General features: G+C 39.6%; 1 protein-coding gene and 1 pseudogene across 1 annotated transcript; one reads left to right on the top strand and one right to left on the bottom strand.

Annotated features, from left to right (window-relative positions):
• Nucleotides 1-950: 950 nt before the first annotated feature.
• CCT4 (chaperonin containing TCP1 subunit 4) lies at nucleotides 951-15539 on the top strand. Its single transcript, XM_047068977.1, has 14 exons — nucleotides 951-1199; nucleotides 3901-3953; nucleotides 4726-4815; nucleotides 5725-5833; nucleotides 6931-7073; nucleotides 8486-8607; nucleotides 9527-9659; nucleotides 10871-11010; nucleotides 12690-12786; nucleotides 12871-12981; nucleotides 13073-13203; nucleotides 13333-13567; nucleotides 14993-15106; nucleotides 15342-15539. Exons 1-14 carry the CDS (start codon nucleotides 1073-1075, stop codon nucleotides 15354-15356), a joined length of 1620 nt encoding a protein of 539 aa, XP_046924933.1. The 5' UTR covers nucleotides 951-1072; the 3' UTR covers nucleotides 15357-15539.
• Nucleotides 15540-15545: 6 nt separating this feature from the next.
• LOC124503918 (serine/arginine repetitive matrix protein 1-like) lies at nucleotides 15546-18703 on the bottom strand (annotated as a pseudogene).
• Nucleotides 18704-24940: the final 6237 nt, after the last annotated feature.

Raw genomic sequence — 24940 nt, 5'->3', positions numbered from 1 at the left:
TGAATGAACTTCACCTACATGAACTTCCATAATAAAACACAATGGTCATAGAAGCCCAACAGTTTAGTTCTTGACGGGGGAAGTTAGTAGCTCTGCATGGGAACACGGTTTCAATCTATTTACAGGTACCCCTTGGGCTTCGGTTCTTTGTTTTGGTTCCCTTATCTACTAAAAAAAAAAAAAAAAAAGATAATGGCCCTCACTTCATAGAATTATCGTATTGTGAAGGTTAATGAGATAAAATGTGTAAAGCGTTTAGCAATGCACCTAGCACATAACTGAACTAAATGATCGTAATTAAAATTCTTAGGCTCCCTGTGAGTGGCTCATGTTACGTGTAAGAAACTAGTACACAACGAGAAGGTTATACTAGACAAGGACTGCTGGTTTGGCAGGCAATCATAGCTTCAAAACGTGTAAGATTCCCTGGGATTTAATGACGGTACACTTAATCTCTACCACTCAATATCAGTCAAGAGACAACACTTCAAGCATATGAAAACAGATACCCATTCTAAATCTCTCTCTTCCGACTCTATCTCAAAATGAACAAAACCGAATATTCATTTATTTCAAAATGAATAAAATACAAGACTAAGCGACCCAGCAAAGAAGGGCTCAGTCCTGCCCTTTCAGGAGTAACCAGGGAGACCACAACACCTCGCAGACGCTTCTAGTTTGAGTTAACGGAAGGGACCTTACAGGCGAGCACAGAGCCACCGGCGACGTGGGTGCCCAACACCTGCCTTTAAAATCACGGGATGATCGGTCGGCCTCGCAAGGGTCCTCCCCCACCATGCCTCCACCCCCAGTGCCCGGGGCCAACACTCCTTGTAAACCCCAGCTCCCTGCCGCAGCTGCCTCAACAGGCGCGCGGCGGGCAGCCTGCTACGTCACGTCGGCGCCGCGCCACTTGGCAGGCCCCCTTCTCCACGTCCTTCCCCCCCCCCCCCCCCTCGCCGCTTTCTGGAAGGTTCGTGAAGGCGGTGGGCGCGTTCCGTTATTCTGCGGCCGTCCGGAATCCGGCTCCATCCGTCCTCCCCAAGCCCACGCAGACCCAGCCGACCTTGCCATGCCGGAGAACGTGGCTCCCCGGAGCGGGGCGCCCGCCGGGGCTGCGGGCGGCCGCAACAAAAGCGCCTATCAGGACCGTGACAAGCCGGCCCAGATCCGATTCAGCAACATCTCCGCGGCCAAAGGTATCGCTCCCAGGGTCTGACCTGCGGCCGTGCGGGGTCGAGTTCTGTCTGCACTGTCATTCTGATCTTGGGTTGCCAAGGCACATTTTCTGTTCCTTGAGATGATCTCGTCTTTCCAGTGATAGATGGAAAGATCCCTCTTTGGAGGGATCTGTGCTGTTTTTTGCCGGTAATTCCCAGTGCCTAGTATGGAGACCTTTGGACTGGCCCCATTCTGGGTCTCAGACACCCATAAGTTTTCATCCTCGGTCGCTCATCACACTCCAGTAGAAAGCAGCCGAGGCCCGCACGTGCGGCTGCAGTCCTTTGGGATCTGACACAAGAGCCCTGTCGCTTATCTGCTTATTGGTTCTATTGGTAGAATGTTGTTTGCATAATCCATTTTAGTTTTCTTGCCCTTGTAAAAGTACCATTTAAGTAAGCTCTTGGCGCAACTAATGAAACGAATTGAGATCTTAGTGCTTATATTGGGGCGGGGACCTTTGTATTGCGCTGTGGGAAAGACTTATCCGTCCTGTTTGGGAATATGGAAAGATCTAGGCTGTGCTTTTATGTTCTCCCTGTATGCGCAACGAAACACAAACAAGTCTAGAAATATGGACAGTTTGTTGGTGTTTCGTTTTATACAATATTTTGGTGTATGGTAGAAATGAAGACCTGAGTTACAATTCTCTCGGTGGCTTTGTGACCTTCGACCTCTAGCCAGGGTTTTCTCCCCCGTAAAATTGAGGCTTTTTTTTTAGAGTTGTGAGAATTAAGAATAGTCGAGTTGAGATAGAAGAATCTGGAAGGAAAAATGAGAACAAAGGCTTAGAGATGTTACCTAATGTGTATTGAATATTGAAACACAGTGAGCATTTCATCACGGCATAAAGTGCATGAAGAAGCGAGAGGTGAGATTGGAAGGGTAAAATGGGGCCAATCTCGAAGGATCGGTGAGGAGAGGCCACATGAATTATCTGTGAATCTGACCTTGAAGAGAACTCAGAACAGAGACTACTAGTCTTTCCAAGTCAGACAAAACTCAACAAATTTGATCGAGGAAAGTTGCTTTAGTTAGGTGCATTTTCGGTTTAATTCAGGGAGCCAGTTTTTTATTTAGATGTTATCCAAAAAATGCCCCCCCACCCACCCAGATTGGTAGATAGTGTGAAAAAAAAGTCTAGTATTATTCAGCATGAGTCATTTAACAGACTGTACTGTGTGCCACACAGTATGTTAAACATCTGACAGTTTTGGAAATGTAAGCAGTCTAAAAAATCTTTTATTTTTTTGGATAATGTGTGTGTTATCTAACTTTTCTCAGGTGAATGTCAGAGCCTTTTTTTTTTTTTTTTTTTTGCCTTTTTTAAACACCCCCAGCATGGGGCTTGAACCCGCTACTCTGAGATGAAAGTCACATAGTCTCCATACGGAGCCAGCCAGGTGTCCTGAATGTGAGGGCATTCTTAAAGTGAATTGGTCTGCTTCTAGAATCATGGCCATGTGGGTACACTACAGTAGCCTGAAAGCATAATATTTACTGGATAATTAGGAACAGCAGCCTAAAATTACAAAATAAAATTTTAAATTATAGCAAATATTTTCTCTAAAGATCTTTATCATTAACACAATAAAGGAGGAAGTATTATGCTGGTTGTGGCGTATACAATGATTAGGTCACAATCTCAGCCTTGTGTATATGGGGTGAGGTGGTGTGTGAGGAAGGGGAAGGCCTAATTATTTGTCTTAGGCTTGTCAAAGAAAAGGGGATTTGACTTGACTGTTCATCACATCTAATTTTTCTTAGAAAATAGTAAATGGACTATTAAAACAAACATTCTTAGGGACAAATAAGTAACTTTGGAACGGTAGACTGTATATCCAGATATATTTCAAGTATCCACTTTTTTTTTTTAAACGTTTATTTATTTTTGAGACAGAGACAGAACATGAACGGGGGAGGGTCAGAGAGAGGGAGACACAGAATCCGAAACAGGCTCCAGGCTCTGAGCTGTCAGCACAGAGCCCGATGCGGGGCTCGAACTCAGGGACCTTGAGATCATGACCTGAGCCGAAGTCGGCCGCTTAACCGACTGAGCCACCCAGGCGCCCCAGATATATTTCATAATGTATTGATGATGACTGAAAGCTGGGGTTTTAGTTTGGGTTTTTGTTTGGGTTAAGATTTGGGCTCTTTGTTTTGGTTTATTTGGTGGCAGGGTTGGAAGGCGTCCAAAGGGTATTTTACTGTAGGCCATATATATATACTGGCCTCACGTTAGCGGACAAAACTCTTTGCCCTCAGAAATTACTGTCTATAGGTAGGAGAGACACAATAGACAAATAAATGGAATTATATAGCATATTAGGAAGTCTTAAGGAATGGAGAAAATACAGTCTTCATTCAGACTACATTGTACTTATTTTGATATTTAGAGAAAGATTAGGTAAATCCTTAAAATGTGTTCTGCCATAGGTAGGGCACAAAGTTATTTACAGGGACTTGTACCAACAAAAGGTGAAATGTCATACAATTAAAGGAATTACTGTTTCCAGTAGATTATTATTAGACAATGAATTTCCTTTAGTGGACACAGTATAAACAGTTGTATACCATATCCTAATAAGGACAGAATGATCATTTGAAAGGAGAAATACTTCGTGGGTTTTTTTGTTTCATTTTGTTTTAAGAGCCTTGATTTCTTCCTTCTGTTTACAGCTGTTGCTGATGCTATTAGAACAAGCCTTGGACCAAAAGGAATGGATAAAATGGTAAAAACTTGAACTGTTTGTTACATATTGAGTGCTATTGTCCACACTGCAAAATGTCAATAGAGGGTTAGGATGTGCTGCTTAAAAAATAAAAAGTATTAGAAAGGTACTTTGAAAGTTTAGAAGAATAAAAGATTGCTTTGGAATGAGTAGGACTTAACTATAATTCATATTTTATTTGACGCTTTTAACATTGAAAGTGTGTCCGCCAGAGTAGTTCTCTGTTGTTTTGTTACGTGGAAAGTACAGTAAGGCAATAGCTATGAGCGCTTGAGTTCAGTGTTTTCTTATTGGTAAATAACTGTGACCGTCTATGGGTCTGTAGAATTTCACTTGTTCTTCCAGCAAGAGAATACTGCTAAGTTGAGAATACCAAGAAATAAGTTACTGTTTCAACTGTGAGAAGTGTGTACATTATGTTCTTGATGCTATCTTTTTTGGAGATCCATAGTGTCATTTGTTACTATGGATATGAACCCAGGAATAATAGTAATTATATCCAGTGTCTAGATTCCTTCACTTCGAACAAACAAATAACTAGAGTAAAGCCAAGTATTGCACTTGTAAAGTTAAGCTGTTGCTGTATATTCTTAAATCAGTATACTAACATAAGGGAAGAGAATTTAAAATTAAGCACAGTTGTAAGCTCTGAAAACATAAATTGACTTCTCTACTAAGAAGTTTTAAAGTTAGAGCTTTAGGGTGTCATAGTGCTGGGTAAAGAAAACAAAATTTTTGAAGTACAGTGTTTTCAAAAAACAAAACTTTCCAGATTCAAGATGGAAAAGGCGATGTGACCATTACAAATGATGGTGCCACCATTCTGAAACAAATGCAGGTGTTACATCCAGCAGCCAGAATGGTAAGTATAATTTTAGATGAGTGGGTTTTTTAAGTGTATTGCTTGATATTTATAAAGAGTTAAATTTGTTTCTTTGGTCACATTGTATTTAAGCATTGTGAATTTACTTTCTTTAGGTTAAGCAGGCATGTTTTTGGGATGCATTGTGTGCCTAGCATTGTGCTCTTCAGTGCAAGGTTGTAATAAAACATGAATCTCCTTGTCCCCAGGAGTGTGCCAGGTAGTTGAGGAAAAAGGAGATAAAAACATGAAATGCCGTGAATTATTAGCTCAGTGGGTGTTAGTTGGAAGAGAGCAGTGTAATCTTAATTGTGTGCAAAATAAATCACATGTCTAAACTTTACACTGGTGTTTATTAGAAATAATTACCAATTCAGCTAAGTGTGATGATGATTCCAGTGTCAAGTGAGAAGTCACCATATCTTTGAAAAGAAATTCCATCAAAAAGTTATGTTTAATTATGTAAAGTTGACTGTTGAAGTGAATCAGATTCTACTTACACAGAGTCATTTCAGATGAGCTTCCAGAGGACTCCAAACTGACACTTGTGCCATCTAGAATGCTGCATTTTTTTTAGCTTCCAACTCTACAACATTATTTATGCTTTCTGACAGGAACTTTTTTAATAGCTGGGGAGAAAAAATTTACAACCCATAGTCTGAACCAGAAATCATAATACAGCTTCTTATAGAGAGTATACCTAAGCAGAATTTTTTGTGTCACAAATATATCAATCATTTTAAAATGAAACCCAAGAAGTCAAAAATTGTGTTGAATCTTAGAGTGTTGATAACAGTAGTCAAGTTGTTTGTGACACTGATCAGAAGGCCATTCGTTTTATATTTCAGTTAGATGTTATTGGGTCCTCACATTTCTCATTGAGCAACTTAGCATGTTCTGTTTCCTTAGCTGGTGGAGCTATCTAAGGCGCAAGATATAGAAGCAGGAGATGGCACGACGTCGGTGGTCATCATTGCTGGCTCTCTCTTAGATTCCTGTACCAAGCTTCTTCAGAAAGGTAGGTAGGACTTGGGACATGTTTTATTCCTAACTAAAGGCCAAAAAATACTAAGTAATAGGAGATATGATAGTTGATTTGGAATAACGAATCTTATTATTAGGAATTTTTAGGTTAAATTTTGCTTGGTTTATCATATGAATAAGAATTTTTTTTTCTTTTTTCTTTCTTATTTTTTTTTTTTTAAACCAAGCTTTATTTTGAATGAAACTTGATAGAATTTTGCTTTTCTAAAATAAGTTGTGGTGGTGTTATTAATCTTAGGCTCTAAATGAGAATGGTGATTTGGGAGAGATTGTATAGGTTCTTCTACTGATAAATAGTGCTTAATCATAGTAGTGACTCTCCAGTCACTTATTCTACTTAGAATTGTGATGTTTTGAAAAGTATATAATTTGGCTTCAGTCTTAAAGTATCATGAGTGCAGCATTGATCTGTTCCAAATTAAATGGAAATAAATTATTAGCCATAATAGCAGCTAAAGTTGTTCAGACTATTTTGTTTATAACTGAAGCCTCAGTTTATTTTTTTTTTAATTTTTTTTTTTGTTTATTTATTTTTGAGAGAGCACAAGCAGGGGAGGAGCAGAGAGAGAGGGAGACAGAATCTGAAACAGGCTCCAGGCTCTGAGCTGTCAGCACAGAGCCCGACGTGAGGCTCGAACTCCTAAGCCGTGAGGCCATGACCTGAGCCGAAGTCAGATGCTTAACTGACTGAGCCACTCAGGCGCCCCATGAAGCCTCAGTTTTGATAATTTAAAAAATATGTCTGCTTTGGGGCGCCTCGGTGGCTCTGTCAAGCATCCAACTCTTGATTTCAACTCAGGTCATGATCTCATGGTTTGTGAGATCAAGCCCCACATCAGGCTCTGCTGATAGCATGGAGCCTGCTTGGGATTCTCTCTTGCTTTCTCTGCCCCTCCCCTGCTTACACGTGCTCTTGTGCTCTCTTTATCTCTCTTCACTCTCTCTCAAAATAAACTTTCAAAAAATTTTTTAAGTTATGACTGCTTTGAAATTATGAGTGGAAAGTTTCTATTTTTAACATGTGGCATATATGTAGTTCATGTGTTATAATAACGAAATTTTAACAAACAGGGATTCATCCGACCATCATTTCTGAGTCATTCCAGAAGGCTTTGGAAAAGGGTATTGAAATCTTGACTGACATGTCTAGACCTGTGGAACTGAGTGACAGAGAAACTTTATTAAATAGTGCTACCACTTCATTGAACTCAAAGGTGAGTCCGGTACTAAGGGATCATTGCAAAATCACATTTTAAAGTTTAAGAATTGCAACTCTTACATTGTGATTTTTGATGTTAAACGGTTCATAAATGTTAGGTCTAGAGTGTCTAGATAACTGAAGTAATTTGTACAACTAAATTAAAGTCAAATTTCCTCCTTCAAAGCTTTCAAATAAATTGTATCCCCATTTTACATATGGGGAAATAGATGTAGTGAAGTTAAGTAACTAACCCAAGACCTATCAGTAAGAGGTAGGTTGAGGGGCACCTGAATGGCTCAGTCAGGTAAGTGTCCGAGTTCAGCTTTGGTCATGATTGTTGAGTTTGAGCCCCCAAATCAGGCTCTCTGCTGTCAGCACAGAGCCTGTTTTGGATCCTCTGTCCCCCTCTGTTTCTGCACCTCCCCCGCTCATGCTCTCTCTCCTAAATTAAGTAAAAAATAAGGGGTGAGTTGAGATTGGAACCCAGGACAGGTTTGCCCATCCATAGTCCCTCTTAACTAATAATCAATGCTGCTTTTTTTAGTTTTCAAATTTAAAGCATTGATTTTTTTTTAATTTTTTTAATGTTTGTTTATTTTTGACAGAGAGACAGCATGAGTGGGGGAGGGGCAGAGAGAGGGAGACACAGAATCCAAAGTAGGCTTCAGGCTCTGAGCTGTCAGCACAGAGCCCTATGCGGGGCTCGAACTTACAGACCATGAGATCATGATCTGAGCTGAAGTCAGACGCTCAACCAACTGAGCCACCCAGGCGCCCCAAGCATTGATTTTTTTTCTAAGAATTTCTTGTGCATTTAATGTTAATTGTTTTCTGTCACATTCTCTTCATCCCTCCTGTATTTTCCCCTTTTTTTCATCAGCTTTATATCAATACATTCATTTTATTTCAATGTTATATGGGGAGCTAGTGTTAGTCACATACATGATACTGTTAAATGTCCACAGTTGTAACACAGAATAGTGTGGTTACAGGCATTGGTCATAGAGTCTAGAATACTTGGGTTTAGTGCTGGGTTCATCACTAAACTAAGCTGTGTGACTCTTCAGATTTCTTCATCTGAAGATTGAATGAGTATATAAATGATAAGGGCTAAGATCATTTTAGATAAGAATTGTCTGCATAAAGGTAACTTGGTTTTTGGATTTCCTATAGAATTATTAGTAATTCAGACAGTCTGTTTACTAAATTAATAAAACAGGAAAGCAAGCAGACATTTTGTGCCCTTGGTGACTGACAACATGAGTGGACAAGACAGTTTGTATGGAATGTTGTCTTCATGTTCCCACTCTTCCTTTGCAACCCAAGAAAAGTGGTTAAGATTACTTCTTGAATATCTTTGTCATTAAAGAACTAGGATTTTTTTCTGTTGTGAAGTTGATTTTATTATTATTTTTTTAATTCTAGGTTGTCTCTCAGTATTCAAGTCTGCTTTCTCCAATGAGTGTAAATGCAGTGATGAAAGTGATTGACCCAGCCACCGCTACTAGTGTGGATCTGAGAGACATTAAAATAGTTAAGAAACTTGGGTAAGCATGTCTAATTTTAACTTTAGTAAAAATAAGGGGTACCTCAGTGGCTCACTCGGTTAAGCATCTGTCTCTTGATTTCGGCTCAGATCATGATCTCATGGTTCATGAGTTTAAGCCTGTGTTGAGGACGTCAGCACAGAGCCTGGTTGGGATTCTCCTGTCTCCCTCTCTCTCTGCTCCTCCCTCAGTTGCTTTCAAAAATAAATAAGCTTTTTAAAGAAAAATTAATTTTAAGAACTTGTATTGATATGGGAATCTCGTTTGTTTATATCCTTTTACGATGGCAAGGCAGTAGTGTGATCAGAGTTCAGGAATAGGGCACTAATAAATGATTCCTGTTTTATTCGACTGATGATTTTTAATCTATTAGTGATCTATTTTTTTAATAGTTATTTCTCCCAGATTTTATTTGGCTCACTGTATTTTTTTTTTTTTTTTTTAATTTTTTTTTCAACGTTTATTTATTTTTGGGACAGAGAGATACAGAGCATGAACGGGGGAGGGGCAGAGAGAGAGGGAGACACAGCATCGGAAACAGGCTCCAGGCTCTGAGCCATCAGCCCAGAGCCCGACGCGGGGCTCGAACTCACGGACCGTGAGATCGTGACCTGGCTGAAGTCGGACGCTTAACCGACTGCGCCACCCAGGCGCCCCTCACTGTATTTTTTTTAATGTTTCTTTATTTTGAGAGAGGGAGTGGGGGAGAGGCAGAGAAAAAATCCCAGGCAAGCTCCATGTTCAGCATGGAGCCTGACATGGGTCCTCGATCTCATGACTTGAAATCATGACCTGATACCACATCAAGAGTCCGTCGCTCAACCAACTGAGCCACCCAGGCGTGCCCTGATTGGCAGTCTGTTAAACTTAACAGATTTCCACCTGTTAACTGTCGTCTTCTTGTTTTCTTTTCTCTTAGTGGGACAATTGATGACTGTGAGCTGGTAGAAGGGCTGGTACTTACTCAAAAGGTGGCAAATTCTGGCATAACCAGAGTTGAAAAGGCTAAGATTGGGCTTATTCAGTTTTGCTTATCTGCTCCCAAAACTGATGTAAGTAAGAGCCAAATGCAATTGGTTCCTTGTTCACGTGTTTTGACTTTTTAATAGCTCAGACTTTTGTTTGTTAATACAAAAACAGAAAATACACTAGTAACAAAAACCATAGGTTTCAAAAGAATTTGTGAGATTGAGGGTGCCTGGGTGGCTCAATCGATTAAGCATCCAACTTCAGCTCAGGTCAAGATCTTGCAGTTCTTGAGTTTGAGCCCTGAATCAGGCTTTGCTATCAGCGCAGAGCCCATTTTGGATCCTCTGTTTCTCCCCCACTCTCCTTCTCTCACAAAAATAAAATACTAAAAAAAAAAAAAAAAAAAGAGTGAAATTGAGACAAAAGTAGAAATTGTTGATGACAGACATGACAAATCTGTAGCTTCAATTGACTGTCATTGAACTAAGCGTTGACTTCATAGATAAGGCAAATAGCAATAGAGGCTATGTATGAAATAGGTTATGGAAAAGTTACAGTGTAAGTAGAATTTCTAAACTCTTTCTAGGTTTCTGAGAAACCTCCACCCACCCTATAGCAACAGACAGATCTTTTGTCCTACATTAGCACAAATGAAACTAAACCAGGTTACTGTTTATACTCTAAAGAAATGTTTTTAAAGGTGTTTTCATATCTTTTAGTCATAAGTGCTATTTCCAAAAGTGGGTGGTTGAGCTTGTCACTTCGCTCGGTTTGTTTTCTTTACAATGTATTGCATTACACATTTTTAGTCCTGTGTTTCCCAAAAGTTTAACCCATAGAAAAATTAATTTTGTTTTATACACCACTGATTAACAAGATTTGTCCCTGGTACCTCCTTTCAGCATGCCAGTTTTGTGTTTGTTTGTTTTAACAAGCCATAGAGTAAAAAGGATGCAACTGAAATTATTTCAGGAATGCATATATCTGTATGAAGAAAATTGACATATTCAGGAAATAGGATAATCATTTCACAGTTACCAAAAATGTACTTGCAAAAAATATAAGACAGCAAGGTGTATAGATAAAAGTTAAAGACCTGAGTTAATGTTGGTTTTCATCTTCCTAGATCTTTTCTGGGGTGACAGTATGATATCTTACTTGGTATGATTTTGGTTGAATATACATGATACATGATATTTGCATTAAAAGTTTGTCTTTCTCACTAAAAAAAATTAAAGGCAAAAAAAAACTGTTATAAGGCAATTTATTAATATGTTATTCTTTTTCTCAACAGATGGATAATCAAATAGTAGTTTCTGACTATGTCCAGATGGACCGAGTGCTGCGGGAGGAGAGAGCCTATATTCTAAATTTAGTGAAGCAAATTAAAAAAACAGGATGTAATGTCCTTCTCATACAGAAGTCTATTCTGAGGTGTGGGGCTATTTCTTTTGTTCACTTTTTTATTTTTTTAATGTTTATTTTTGAGAGAAAGTGTGTGAGAAGGAGAGGATCCGAAGCAGGCTCCATGCTGATGGCAGCACAAGGTGGGGGCTCAGACTCACAAACCATGAGATCATGACCTGAGCTGAAGTCCAGGACTCAAAACGACTGAGCAAGCCAGGCGACCCTCTTTTGTTCACTTTTTAATGACATTTATTTTTGATCCCTTATAGCAATTGTTTAAGAAACATTTCAAAGTGAGTAAACCACTGGAAATCTAGGATGAAACTGCATTGGTGGGACAGCACTGTATTCTGATCATCCTCTAAAGTAGGTTCTCTTCCCATTGTGATGATTTAAATATGTGGGATATACAGTTGACCCTTGAACAACTTAGGTTTGAATTGTGTGGGTCCACTTACATATGGATTTTTTTTTTATTACAGTGCTGTCAGGTGTATTTTCCTCGTGGCTTTTTAAAGTTTAAGTAATCTTGGGGCGCCTGGGTGGCTCAGTCGGTTAGGCATCCGACTTCAGCTCAGGTCATGATCTCACAGTTCGTGGGTTTGAGCCCATGTCTGGCTCTGACAGCTCAGAGCCTGGAGCCAGCTTTGGATTCTGTGTCTCATTCTCTGCCCCTTCCTCGCTTGTGCTCTGTCTCTCTCAAAAATAAACAAACATTAAAAAAAAATTTTTTTTTTTTAATTAAAGTTCCATTTAAGTAATCTCTACACCCGATGTGGGGCTCAAACTCCCGACCCTGAGATCAAGAGTTGCATATTCTTCTGACTGAGCCAGGCAGGCACCTCTCCTCATCGTTTTCTTAATATTTTCTTTCCTCTATTTTTATCATAAGAATACAGCATAGGGGTGCCTGGATGGCTTAGTCAATTTGGCATCGGTCTCTTGATTTCAGCCTGGGTTTTGAGCTTACAGTTCGTGGGTTTGAGCTCCACATCGGGCTCTGTGCTAACAGGGCAGAGCCTGCTTAGGATTCTCTCTCTTCTCTTCATCCCTCTCCTTGCTTGCACGCGCTCTCTCTCTCTCTCAGATATTTAAAAAGAATACAACATATGCTATGTGTAACATGCAAAATATCGATTAAGTGTTTATGTTATCCATAAGGCTCTGATCTTTGGGTTATTAGTAGTTAAGTTTTGGGGAAGTCAGGGCATCTGGGTGGCTCATCCAGTTGAGTGTCCGACTCTTGATTTTGGCTCAGGTCATGATTCCAGGGTTGTGAGATCAAGCCCTGCATCAGGCTCCGCGTTGAGTGTGGAGCCTGCTTGAGATTGTCCCTCCCTTCCTCCCTCCCTCTACCTGCCCCCCTCCCCTTCTCCTGTGTGCTCTCTCTAAAAAAGGGCAGGAGGAGTCAAAAGTTGTATGCAAATTTCGGGTGGTGTCTGGGCAGCTTAGTCGATTAAGTGTCCCAACTCTGGCTATCAACTCAGGTCATGATCTCATAGTTCATTAGTTTGAGCCCTGCGTCATGCTCCGTGCTGACAGTGCAGAGTCTGCTTGGTATTCTCCCTGCCCCTACACAGCCCCCCCCCCCCCAATAAATAAATAAGCTTTAAAAAATCTTTAAAAAAAATGACAAAAAGCAGTTGAATGGCAAAGTGGTTTTTATTTTAATCTAGCATTGATATAATCCCTGATTTGTATTTCAGAGATGCTCTCAGTGATCTTGCATTACATTTCCTGAACAAAATGAAGATTATGGTGGTTAAGGATATTGAAAGAGAAGACATTGAATTCATTTGTAAGGTAAAATATTTCTAGCATCTGTGTGAAAATACTGTCTTAATCAAATGTTGTCTTAATTTGTGGATTTGATTTTTTTTTTCCCAGACAATTGGAACCAAGCCAGTTGCTCATATTGACCAGTTCACTGCCGACATGCTGGGATCAGCTGAGTTAGCTGAGGAGGTCAATTTAAATGGTTCTGGCAAACTGCTCAAGGTAACAGTATTATAATAAAGCTTTTTATCTATCTGGATTTTTTGTTTTCACCCTTATTTCAAATACCTAATTTGGAGTTTGTTTACTAAAGATTACAGGCTGTGCAAGCCCTGGAAAAACAGTTACAATTGTTGTTCGTGGCTCTAACAAATTGGTGATTGAAGAAGCTGAGCGTTCCATTCATGATGCTCTATGTGTTATTCGCTGTTTAGTGAAGAAGAGGTAATAGAAGTTACTAATATTTTGAGCATTAAATTTCTTTACTTTGACTTTTTAAGGTATAAATAGTAAGTTATTAAGAATAGCTTTCTGTTGGATAAAATAAGCTAAAAATGTATTTGTGAATTTCAGAGCTCTTATTGCAGGAGGTGGTGCTCCAGAGATAGAATTGGCCCTACGGTTAACTGAATATTCACGAACATTGAGTGGCATGGAATCCTACTGCGTTCGTGCTTTTGCAGATGCTATGGAAGTCATTCCATCTACACTAGCTGAAAATGCTGGCTTGAATCCCATTTCTACAGTAACAGAACTAAGAAACCGCCATGCCCAAGGAGAAAAAACTACTGGCATTAATGTCCGAAAGGTAATAATTTAGTCTCTTAATTATTGCAGAAAATGTTGATTAAAATGTTAAAAGCTTCATAATCATCTATTGAATGAAAAGCATTCTAATGAAAAGTAATCTTGGATTTTGGGGCACCTGGCTGGCTTAGAAGAGAACGTGACTCTTGATCTCTGAATCGTAAGTTTGAGCCCCACATTGGGTGTAAAGATTACTTTTTTAAAAAATAATCTTGAATTTAAGTATGAGATCTGCATGTTAATTAATTTAGGCCATTGAGTAAGAATGAAGATGATGCCTTAACTGAAAAGTATCAATTATTTGGTACTTATGGATTGTGTGACTGTTAGTGAATAAATTGGCCTGTGTTTCACTTTCCTCAGTTGTAAAAACAAAGACAGTTAATAGTTTCTTCAAAAGCCTGTTGTGAAGATTGAACGTATTACCAACTAGAAAGCTTTTACTAAGTTGCCTAGCATAAACACTATGTAAATGTTAACCATTGCTGCTGTTGTGGCCAGCAGCCAAGTATGGTTGTATAGGGTAAATACAACAGTAATAATTTCCCTTTTTGTATTAATGTCTCCTTTTATTGAAGAGACAAATTAATATATAATGGAAAAACAACTGTGAAGATCCAAGGTAATATTTTCGGAATGATAAAAAACTCCAAAGGGCACTGCCTGGTTAGGGGAAACTTCATGAAGACACAACTTTGATTGGTAGGGAATGAGATTTTAGGTGGAAAAGCAAATGGTTTACAGGTGAAAGGGACCAGGAAGTGACTCATTTTGTCTTGTGGGTTATATGTTGGTGATACACTGGAATTTAACTTTGGGAAGCTTAGATAAGAACTAGAATATGCCTTTGAGTATTGGGGCAGGTATGTGGGAGGGGGGTTGTTTTCCAATAGTTGGGAGCTACTAATTTTTTTTTTTTTTTTTTTTTAAATCAAGAAGCTAAGATGATGTAAAAGTATTTTAAGGGGGAAAGACTGGAGGCACGGTGGCCTGCTATGGCCATTGTAAATTAATGCAGTAATCCTGAGAGAAAGGGGACCGAGATAGTGGCAATAACAATTTAAAAGTAGGGTTTAAGAGAGATGTAAAGGAAGAGCAGACCAGATTTGGCCAGATTAGGATTAGGATTCAGGGATGGTTTAAGCATTAAAGATCTTACAGTTTTTAATTAGTATGATTAATTTTTGCCCAGATAATAGGAGTTATTTTGGGATTAGGATTGGGGGGATCTAGCATTAATTTAGTTTTTCCAAATTTTAGTTAAATACAACCTACAATACAGAGAAGAGCTTAGTAGGGAATATTTTACTTTTGACTAGGGCAAGGGAAAATGAGGTTTAAAAGGCCTTATTAAGTCAAACTTGTAACAGTTTAGTTGGTGATGTAAGTAATAATTACACTAAAAGCAATCTGTGCTATTTGGCAGGGTGGTATTTCCAACATTTTGGAGGAATTGGTTGTCCAGCCTCTGTTAGTTTCAGTCAGTGCACTGACTCTAGCAACTGAAACTGTCCGGAGCATTCTGAAAATTGATGATGTGGTAAGTATAAATAGATTGTGGATTTCCCTATAAGGTCAAAAAGGCATATTTTTAAAAGAGTTTTGGGAGGGGAGCAGGGTGGTAAATGATACTTTGTTGGTCCTCAGGTGGTAACAGTTCATACTTTTATAGTCTTTTCTCACTTGTAAAAATAGGAGTGATTTGGTAATTGCCCTAAACCAGTGTTAAAATTTTATCATTACAAGTTGTGGAACTCAGGTTTTTTTCTTGTCAGGTAAACACTCGGTAATCAAGTAACACTGGCCAACTGGCACCATCACAGCCACTAACAGTGTGTCTGGAGTGGAAGATCTCCTTGCTGTTTGGAAGATTGTTTTCCTCTACAAATTCCCAGGCCTGGTCTTCCAGCTGGCACTTGCTTGAAATTGTATTGACATAATTGAATTAAAGTATTAAATGTTTGGTTTCAAAAGGCAGATTAATTTATCGTCCCTTCTACCCCCAACAGTCTGTTACTTCTGATATTCTTGACCTGTATAAGAAGAGAAAATGAATTCACATTCACTTATGGATTCGTTTAGGTCTCAATCCTGGGTACTTTAAGTTTGTTTGTTTGTTTTAAACAAGTATTGAGAATTTTAAATGGCCCAGTATGCTCATCACCCTGATAAATCCCCATTTACACAAAAATATCAAAGCCCTGTATATGCTGACAGTCCCAAACCTGGAGCCCACCTCGGATTCTGTCTCCCCTTTCTTTCTGCCCCTTACCCCCTCACTCTGTCTTCTGTCCCTCTCTCAAAAATAAACCTTTAAAAAATTTTAAAAACACTTTTTCTTTAATCCAAATGACTTATATTTGAACTTGGTTTTTTTTTCAATTTTTTTAAACATTTATTTATTTTTGAGAGACAGAGCATGAGCAGGGGAGGGGCAGAGAGAGGGAGACACAGAATCCAAAGCAGGCTCCAGGCTCTGAGCCATCAGCAGAGTCCAATGCAGGGCTCACACTCACAAATCAGGAGATCATGACCTAGGCCAAAGTCAGACACTTAACCGACTGAGCCATCCAGGCACCCCAACTTTTATTTATTTATTTATTTATTTGTTTATTTATTTATACACACCATTATGTATTGATATATAAATAAATTTGTAAGTATTGAGAGTCCCCCCTACCCTTTCTAGTCCTTCCTTTCGTTTCTTTTTTTCTTTCCTTTCTTGCTGGCTAGGACCTAGAGTACAAATGCAGAAAGGAAATGATAACAGTGGGTGTGAGAGCCAGCCTCTGAGGTAGCACCCAATAATTCCTGCCTTCTAGTATTCACAATCTTGTGTAACCCCCACCATCTCCCACATTGTACCAGGGTTTAATGATAGCATATGATCAATAAGCATGGAACAGAAGTGACAGGTCACTTCCAGGATTAGATTATAAAATACCGTGGCTTCTGCCTTGGACACTCTGGTTTTTGCTCTCCTGAATTACTTGATCTGAGAGGAACAGGTTGCTATGTTATGGAGAAGCTTTATGGACACAGGCTTTCAGCCAATAGCTAGCAAGGAACTAGGGCCTGTCAACCATTACATGAGTGAGCTTGGAAGCAGATTCCCCAGTCTCAATAGAGCCTTGAGATAATTGTATCCCTGATCAACAACTTGACACCCTTGCAAGAAACCCTGAGCGTGAACCATTCAGCCAAATTTCTCAAATTACTGACTCTTAGAAACTAGGTGATGTAAAAATGTTTATTGTTTTAGGGTAGTACATTACACAGCATGACATAAATAACTAATACAGTGGGCATCTTTGTTTTATCCATCTTTTCATCAAATATAATTGCTATTTTATTTTTGGTTTTTTTTTGTGTGTGTTAGATTCCTTTAGCTAAGGAAATTTCCTTTTATTCCTAATTTCTTTAGAGTTTTATTTTAAACATATATAGATGTTGGGGCACCTGGGTGGCTCAGCTGGTTAAGCATCTAACTCTTGGTTTCAGCTCAGGTCATGATCAGTGGTGGCTTAATGGACTGAGCCACCCAGGAGCCCTCTCCCCCCCTGAATTAACATCGCTGACTTCAACTTAGCCTTTATTACAACAAATGTTATAAAGTTCAAACACATTTTTGCTATTTCACTATTGAGTTGCATACAGACCAAATAAACTTTACATAATGACAGACATTTCCATCTATGACTGAAGACACTTGAGCCTTCCACATTGATCTCAGGGCCTACACAGGTGATTTTAAAGTTATCAAGGTTATCCTCAGCTTTACTTTAAGTCTCCTTAGTCTCTGGCTCTGCTCCTCGTTCTTCCTGTGCTGATGTGGCTGTGGGAACAGCAATGGCTGCAGGAATTAAAATAGCTGTAGGAGCTGCAGTCATAGCCTCTTCCTTCTGTTTTTTTCCTACTTGCTTTGCTCCTTTTATCCTTTTGTGGTTCTTGTCCTTTTTTTCTTTCTTTCTCTTTTTTTTCTTTCTATACCCTTCTTTGGAATTCCTTGCCAGTGATGGGTCTGATGGTAGGCTTTTAGTCTTTTTGATTCGTAACAAAAGGTGACGTGCTTAGACAGGGTGACTAAGACTGGACAGGGAATGGAGGTGCTTGGGGTTTTTAGCTACTGGCTCAGGAGACTGAGCCAAATGGGGGTAAGGACTTGAGGTCTGCAGAGCTGGAGACCACCAGGAGATGGAATGCTGTTCCCAGGTAGATTGGCTCAGGGAAGACCTTTTCCTATGCTTTGATACCAATGCAAAGTCTCGTGGTGACTTCTTTGAGAGGTGAAGAATGGGAGCCCCTGTGCTTTGGGTGGACATAGTGATGCCCTTTTTAAGATGTGGAGAAGAGTATCTCCTGTGCTTTAGAGGAGACCATTCTTGGGAATGTTGAATACTGATGTGGGGTAGGAGAAGGGGGTGCTTCCCTTTGTAGTGTTATGAAGACCAGCACCTCTGAGGAGGAGGAGAGAGAAGGAAAATGGATTCCTTTACTGGGTGATGAGGAGGGACTTCCTCTACTTCAAGGAAACCCTCTCCCTTCCCCTTTTGCTTTCGTGGTGAGAAAGGCCTTCCTCGAAGTCACCTACCTCACCATTTCTCAAATGGGACCTCTTCAGTAAGTAACTCATTATTTTCTGAAGAGGAGGAACAGAGTCAGATGAAGACTGCTGGTTTTGTCATCTGGTTTGGTGTCTCTACTGCACAGAATCTGCAGCAGCCGTTTCGCCACCGTTACGGTGTTTAGATTCAGAAAATTCTACTTTTCTCCACTTCGGGGCTGGCGAGAGGGCCTCTTTGCTTATTACCTTTATATTTTGTCACTTTACCTGAAGTTCTCCTTGGAGATACAGAAACACGAGTTTTTCTGATATAGCCTGGCTGCTGGGGTGTTGGAGAATGATGAATTTTTGGCGGTGGAGTTGCTGGAGGTGTTTGCCGGTGTCTTCACGTTGGAGGGCTTGCTGAAGGATATAACCTACAAGTTTTTGAGGGACCTGGATGCTCTCTTGGGAGGCTTCTTTCTGATTGGACAAGACAAAGTGGACAATGAGCTACTCCTAGACAAGGATGCTGATGAATCCTTTTTTGTGTCTCACTGGAGAGCTTTCCCTTCTAAGCCTTGGTGGAGTTTTTCAAGGAAATAGATTGCCACCTCCTCAGGCATGGCGGTCTTCTAGATGAATATAATCGTGATGGGATCTGTGCACCCTCTAGGTGGAGTATGAGGAGAGTGAGATCTTGGTCAAGTCGTCTTTTTTTCCTTTTCCTTTCCTCCCCCACCCCTCTGAAAAGTTTCATAGGCTCTGGTACAGGTTTCGGCAGGGGAACTTTAGGATGTCACCAGTAGAAGTGGTGACTTGTACTGAAGGTTCTTTTTATTGTTCCTAAAGGTTCTGAGAGTGCTGGAGTTTTCTATTTTCCTGGAGCAAGGAAGGACTCTTGGTCCTTGGCTCTTGGTTCTGATGGGGAGATTGAACATGACTACACGTTATCTCATGACTGGGCAGTATTCTAGGGAAAGGAGACATGGATTAGAGTCTTTCCGGGTTTCAAGAAGCATTCTCTCCCTTTTCTCTCTGCTGCTTTTTCTTTTTTTTTAATTTTTTATGTTTATTTTTGAGAGAGAGAGAGAGTGTGTGTGTGTGTGTGTGTGCGCGCGCGCACACGCATGAGTTAGGGAAGGGCAGAGAGAGAGGGAAACACAGAATCCAAAGCAGGCTCCAGGCTCTGAGCTGTCAGCACAGAGCCCAATGTGGGGCTGGAACTTGTGAACTGTGAGATCGTGACCTGAGCTGAAGTAGAGTGCCTAACCGACTGAGCCACCCAGGCATCCCTCAGCTGCTTTTTCTTCCTTATCTCTCTTATCTTTGTTTTCATCTTGCTTTTTCATAGATGCCTGTTTTTCATTCTGTCTCTGTTTTATTTCTTCTTTAGGTCTGGGAAAGCAGATGGTCTTGTAGGATGATGGGCCACAGTTCTCCCATAAACTTAACTCTCTAGCACTTTATTTTCCATTCAAAAGCTCCATCAGGTTGATTTTCATAATTCTGGGTTCTGGATTCTCCAAATATACCCAAGGGAGTTGGGCCAGAGCCACAATTGAATGCTCACTCTGCTATAACCTAATAAAGTGATGGTACTATGTACTTCAGGTGCAAGGAATATCTTCCATTTTGGTTCAGTACTTCACTTCCAATCGATTGGCTCAACTCAGTTACAACATTCTCATCAAACCCAAGGATTTCTTTTACTCATTTTGTTCTCCAAGCCTTTGTAACTTCCAAATTTATTTTGCTCATATCTGCCAATTTTTCTAGGCATATTGCACATTTCAGCTACTTTAGTAGCTTCTGTTTGTTGCTGAAGCAAAGATCTTACTTTGCACTTGTTCTGCAGAATTGCAGGGTCATGTTGTTCTGACACCACTCCCCTATTCCAAAGTGCACCAGGCTAGATCTTTTTGAAGTTATTTTATATACTTAGTATATAATTTATATTTATTTAGTGTATATTTTAATTGGTTTAAAGCCACTTAATATATTAATATAATTATATATTAACTTACAGTAACATTTTTATGGTAACAATTTTAATTTTTTGTTTTAAAAACAATTTGTTTAAAGTTTATTTATTTTGAGAAACAGCATCAGCAGGGGAGGGGCAGAGAGAGAGATTGAGAATTTCAAGCAGGCTGCATACTCTCAGTGCAGAGCCCAATGTTGGGGCTCAAACCCAAAAACCATGAGATCATGATCTGAGCCAAAATCAAGATTTGGATGTTTAACCGACTGAGGCACCCAGGTGCCCCTAATTTTTTTAAGATTGTATTTTTAAGTAATCTACACCTATCTATCTCTATACCCAATGTGGAGTTCAAACTTACAACCCAGAGATCAAGAGTTGCATGCTCTACTGACTAAGCCAGCCAGGTGCCCCTATGAATTGGTCTTTTAAACTTAAAGTGATGGAGAAAATGCTAATAATGCAGAAAAACTTAAAAGTCTGTGGTGACTGCAGCTATTACATTGTGATTAGCACAAACAAAATTAAGGAAAATTCTTCCAGTATTAGAAAAGTATTTAATCTACTTCAGCAAAGAAGTTCTCACAACTTTGACAAACAAGTGAAATTGTGACATACATCTTGAATGGTTCACTTTCATCTCATTAAACGTAAGGATCAACCAACATTCATTTTGGAACTACACTGTTGATCAATTGCAACTGTAGGTAGGCTACAGATAGAAGAGTTAAATATATGGCACAAAAACAGACACTCAGATCAATGGAACAGAATAAAGAACCCAGGAATGGGCACACAATGTATGGCCAACTAATCTTTGACAAAGCAGGAAAGAATATCCAATGCAATAAAGACAGTCTCTTCAGCAAGTGGTGCTGGGAAAACTGGACAGCGACATGCAGAAAAATGAACCTGGACCACTTTCTTACACTATACACAAAAATAAACTCAAAACGGATGAAAGACCTGAACGTAAGACAGTAAGCCATCAAAATCCTTGACGAGAAACCACGTGAAACCTCTTTGACCTTTGCCTCAGCAACTTCTTACTCAACACGTCTCCAGAGGCAAGGGAAACAAAAGCAAAAATGATCTATTGGGACCTCATTAAATAAAAAATCTTCTGCACAGCTAAGGAAACAATCAGCAAAACTAAAAGGCAACCGACGGAATGGGAGCAGATATTTGCAAACGACCTATCAGATAAAGGGTTAGTATCCAAAATCTGTTAAGAACTTATCAAACACCCAAAAACCAAATAATCCAGGGAAGAAATGGGCAAAAGACATGAATAGACACATCTCCAAAGAAGACATCCAGATGGCCAACAGACACATGAAAAAATGCTCAACATCACTCATCAGGGAAATACAAATCAAGACCGCAATGAGATACCACCTCACACCTGTCAGAATCGCTAACATTAACAACTTAGGCAAGAACAGATGTTGACAAGGATTTGGGGAGACAGGGGATACCTTTTGCACTGCTGGTGGGAATGCAAACTGGTGCAGCCACTCTGGAAAACAGTACAGAGGTTCCTCAATTAAAAATAGAACTACCCTATAACCCAGCAATTGCACTACTAGGTATTTATCCAAGGGATACAGGTGTGCTGTTTCGAAGGGGTACATGCACCCCAATGTTTATAGCAGCACTGTAGACAATAGCCAAAGTATGGAAAGAGCCCAAATGTCCATCAATGGACGAATGGATAAAGAAGATGTGGTGTATACACACACACACACACACACACACACACACACACACACAATGGAGTATTATGCAACAATCAAAAAGAATGAAATCTTGCCATTTGCAACTACATGGATGGAACTAGAGGGTATTATGCTAAGTGAAATTAGTCAGAGAAAGATAAATATCACATGAATTCACTCATATGAGGACTTTAGGATACAAAACAGATGAACACAAGGGAAGGGAAGCAAAAATATAAAAACAGGGAGGGGAACAAAACATAAGAGACTCTTGAATATGGAGAACAAACAGCGTTACTGGAGGGGTTGTGGGAGGGGGCATGGGCTAAATGGGTAAGGGGCATTATGGAATCTACTCCTGAAATCATTGTTGCACTATATGATAACTAACTTGAATGTAAATTTAAAAATACTAATAATAATAAAAAGAATTCAATATGAAAAAAAATGAAAGTAATATTAAAGAGTATAGTGTATTTTATTTAGAAGTTATGGGCTACAACCCTTTATACAGGCATACCTTGGAGATATTGGGGGTTTGGTTCCAGACCACTGCAAAAAGCAAATATTAAAATAAAATAAAGCAGGGCGCCTGGGTGGCTCAGTCGGTTGAGCGTCCGACTTCAACTCAGGTCACGATCTCACGGTCCGTGAGTTCGAGCCCCGCGTCGGGCTCTGGGCTGGTGGCTCAGAGCCTGGAGCCTGCTTCTGATTCTGTGTCTCCCTCTCTCTCTGTCCCTCCCCCGTTCATGCTCTGTCTCTCTCTGTCTCAAAAAAAAATAAAAACGTTAAAAAAAATAAAATAAAATAAAGCAAGTCATATGAATTTTTTGGTTTCCTACCTAGTACATATAAAAATTTTATTTAAATAAATAAATAAAAGTTATATTTACACCATACTGTAGTCTATTAAGTATGCAATAGCATTATGTCTTTTAAAAAGTATATACCTTAATTAAAAAATACTTTATTGCTAAAAAATGCTAACGGTCATCTGAGGTTTCATGGAGTTATAATCACTGATCACAGATCACCATAACAAATATAATAGTTTCAAAAGTTTGACATATTGTGAGAACTACCAAAATGTGACACATAGAGATAGGAAGTGAGCAAATGCTGTTGGAAGATGGCTGACAGACTTGCTCAATGCAGGACTGTAATTTATAAAAGTTGTAAAACACACACACACACACACACACACACACACACACACACACACACACACACTCAATCACTTACTCACCTTCCCCCAGACAGGTAGTCATTAACCATTTATCAGCATTCCACTCCTGACAGCTTGCAGCCAGCCATGGTGCTTAACGATTCTCCAAAGTGTTCGATCCCAAAACGTGCTCTTTCCAGGGAGCTCTAGCCAATGATTGAGATGGCAGGACTACTGGGGTCTGGTCATTTCTGACCATTGTAGAACTCTTCCATGAACAATCTTTATGCTGGAGCTCTCTTTTTAGCTGGCTAAGACTTTCTCAGCATTACACTGCAGTTTTAAACTCCTCCTACATAATTATTCTCCTTTCCTGCTCTTTCCTAAAGTATCAGATTGTATCTTGGCCTGAAGACTTTTCCTACTCCTTCTTTTATCTTTCATAGGAATTTTCCCAGTAAATCTCTTGCATTTCTAACTCCTTTTTGGTGTCTGCTTCTTGTAAGAACCAAGCTAGGAGAGAAAAAAAAAGAAACAACCCAAGTAACCATCAACAGGTAAATGGATAAACTTTAAAAAGTGAAAAACAGGGGTTCCTGGATGATTAAGATGGTTAGGTGTCTGACTGTTGAATGATTTCAGCTCAGGTCATGATCTCATGGTTTGGGGGATCAAGCCCCAAGTCAGGCTCTGCGCTGACAGCGAGGAGCCTGCTTGGGATTCTCTCTCTCCCTCTGTCCCTCTCCTGCTCATGCTCTCTCTCTCAAAATAAACATTTAGGAAAAAAAGAAAAGCATACAAGTTTATTTTAAAAAAACAAAAAACAACCCCTAAAAAGTGAAAAAAGACAATGCTAATAGTGCAGATTAAATTTAAGAATATTCCTTATCTGTAACTATTACATTATGGACAGCACAAAAAAATTTAAAAATGAAAATACTTCCAGTATTGGAAAACTATTGTCTCTTTCAGTAAAAAATACTATTCAGCACTTTAAAAGGAACAGACTGCTCATATACACAACATGAATGAATTTAAAAAGAAATTAGTATGCTGAGCAAAAACTCTGAAAGCCCAAAAGAGTACATACTTTATGATTCCATTTATATGAAGTTCTAGAACAGTCAAGGGGATGGAATGGACAATAGGCTGGGAAGGGGCACAAGAGAGCTTTCTGGGATGATGGAAATGTTCTATATCTTAACAGGGGTATGATTTCATGAGTGTATGCATTTGTCAAAATTCATCCAACTATGCATTAAGATCTATTCTCTTCACTAGTTATGTTACCTCTCAATACAAAAGTATGAAAGTTCTTCCTGTGATGATGTAAGATTTGTTATTCTTGTAGATCTGTCCATTTCTGCTCTATATACTTTGCAGCTATATCATTAGATATCTTCAAATTTAGAATATTGTTGGTGAGTGGAAACTTTTCCGCTCTTCTACTTAGATACATGACAGTGTCCTCCACACTCATTCCTTCTATTATATTCTAATCTTCCACTTGCTGTGCTTCGGTATGGAGTCTTGTCTTGCTGTTTGGGGTCAGGCTTACACCAAATCCCGAAAGGGGCACCTGTGGCCATAGAACCATCTGCATGCGAATGACTAGAAGTCCCTATTCTGGTCACTTGGGGCGTCCATACCTTATGAGCTTCTAGCTCTGGCTTCTGCTCAGAATCCAGCCAGCATCTGTTCCAGTGTGCAAAGCAAGTCTTAGCCAAAACAAAGAACAGCCTGAAGGAGGTGGGAAAGTGGGGGATTTTGCAGGTGCTCACACTCCAGCCCCGTCAACAAGAAAGGCTTGGTTAAAAAGGGTTCAGGGACACTGGCTCAGTAAGGAGAGCCTGCCACTCTTGATCTTGGGGTCATGAGTTCAAGCCCCACGATGGGTGTAAAGCTTGGTAGAAAGAAAGAAAGAGAAAAGAAAGAAAGGAAGGAAGGAGGAAAGAAAGAAAAAG

This window comes from Lynx rufus, unplaced genomic scaffold (assembly GCF_022079265.1).
Source record: "Lynx rufus isolate CCGP_SWC_20201006 ecotype Redwood Valley unplaced genomic scaffold, mLynRuf1.p SCAF_8, whole genome shotgun sequence".
NCBI lineage: Eukaryota > Metazoa > Chordata > Mammalia > Carnivora > Felidae > Lynx > Lynx rufus.
The sequence above is the reverse complement of the archived record's forward strand: the minus strand, read 5'-3'. Positions and strand labels throughout refer to the sequence as shown.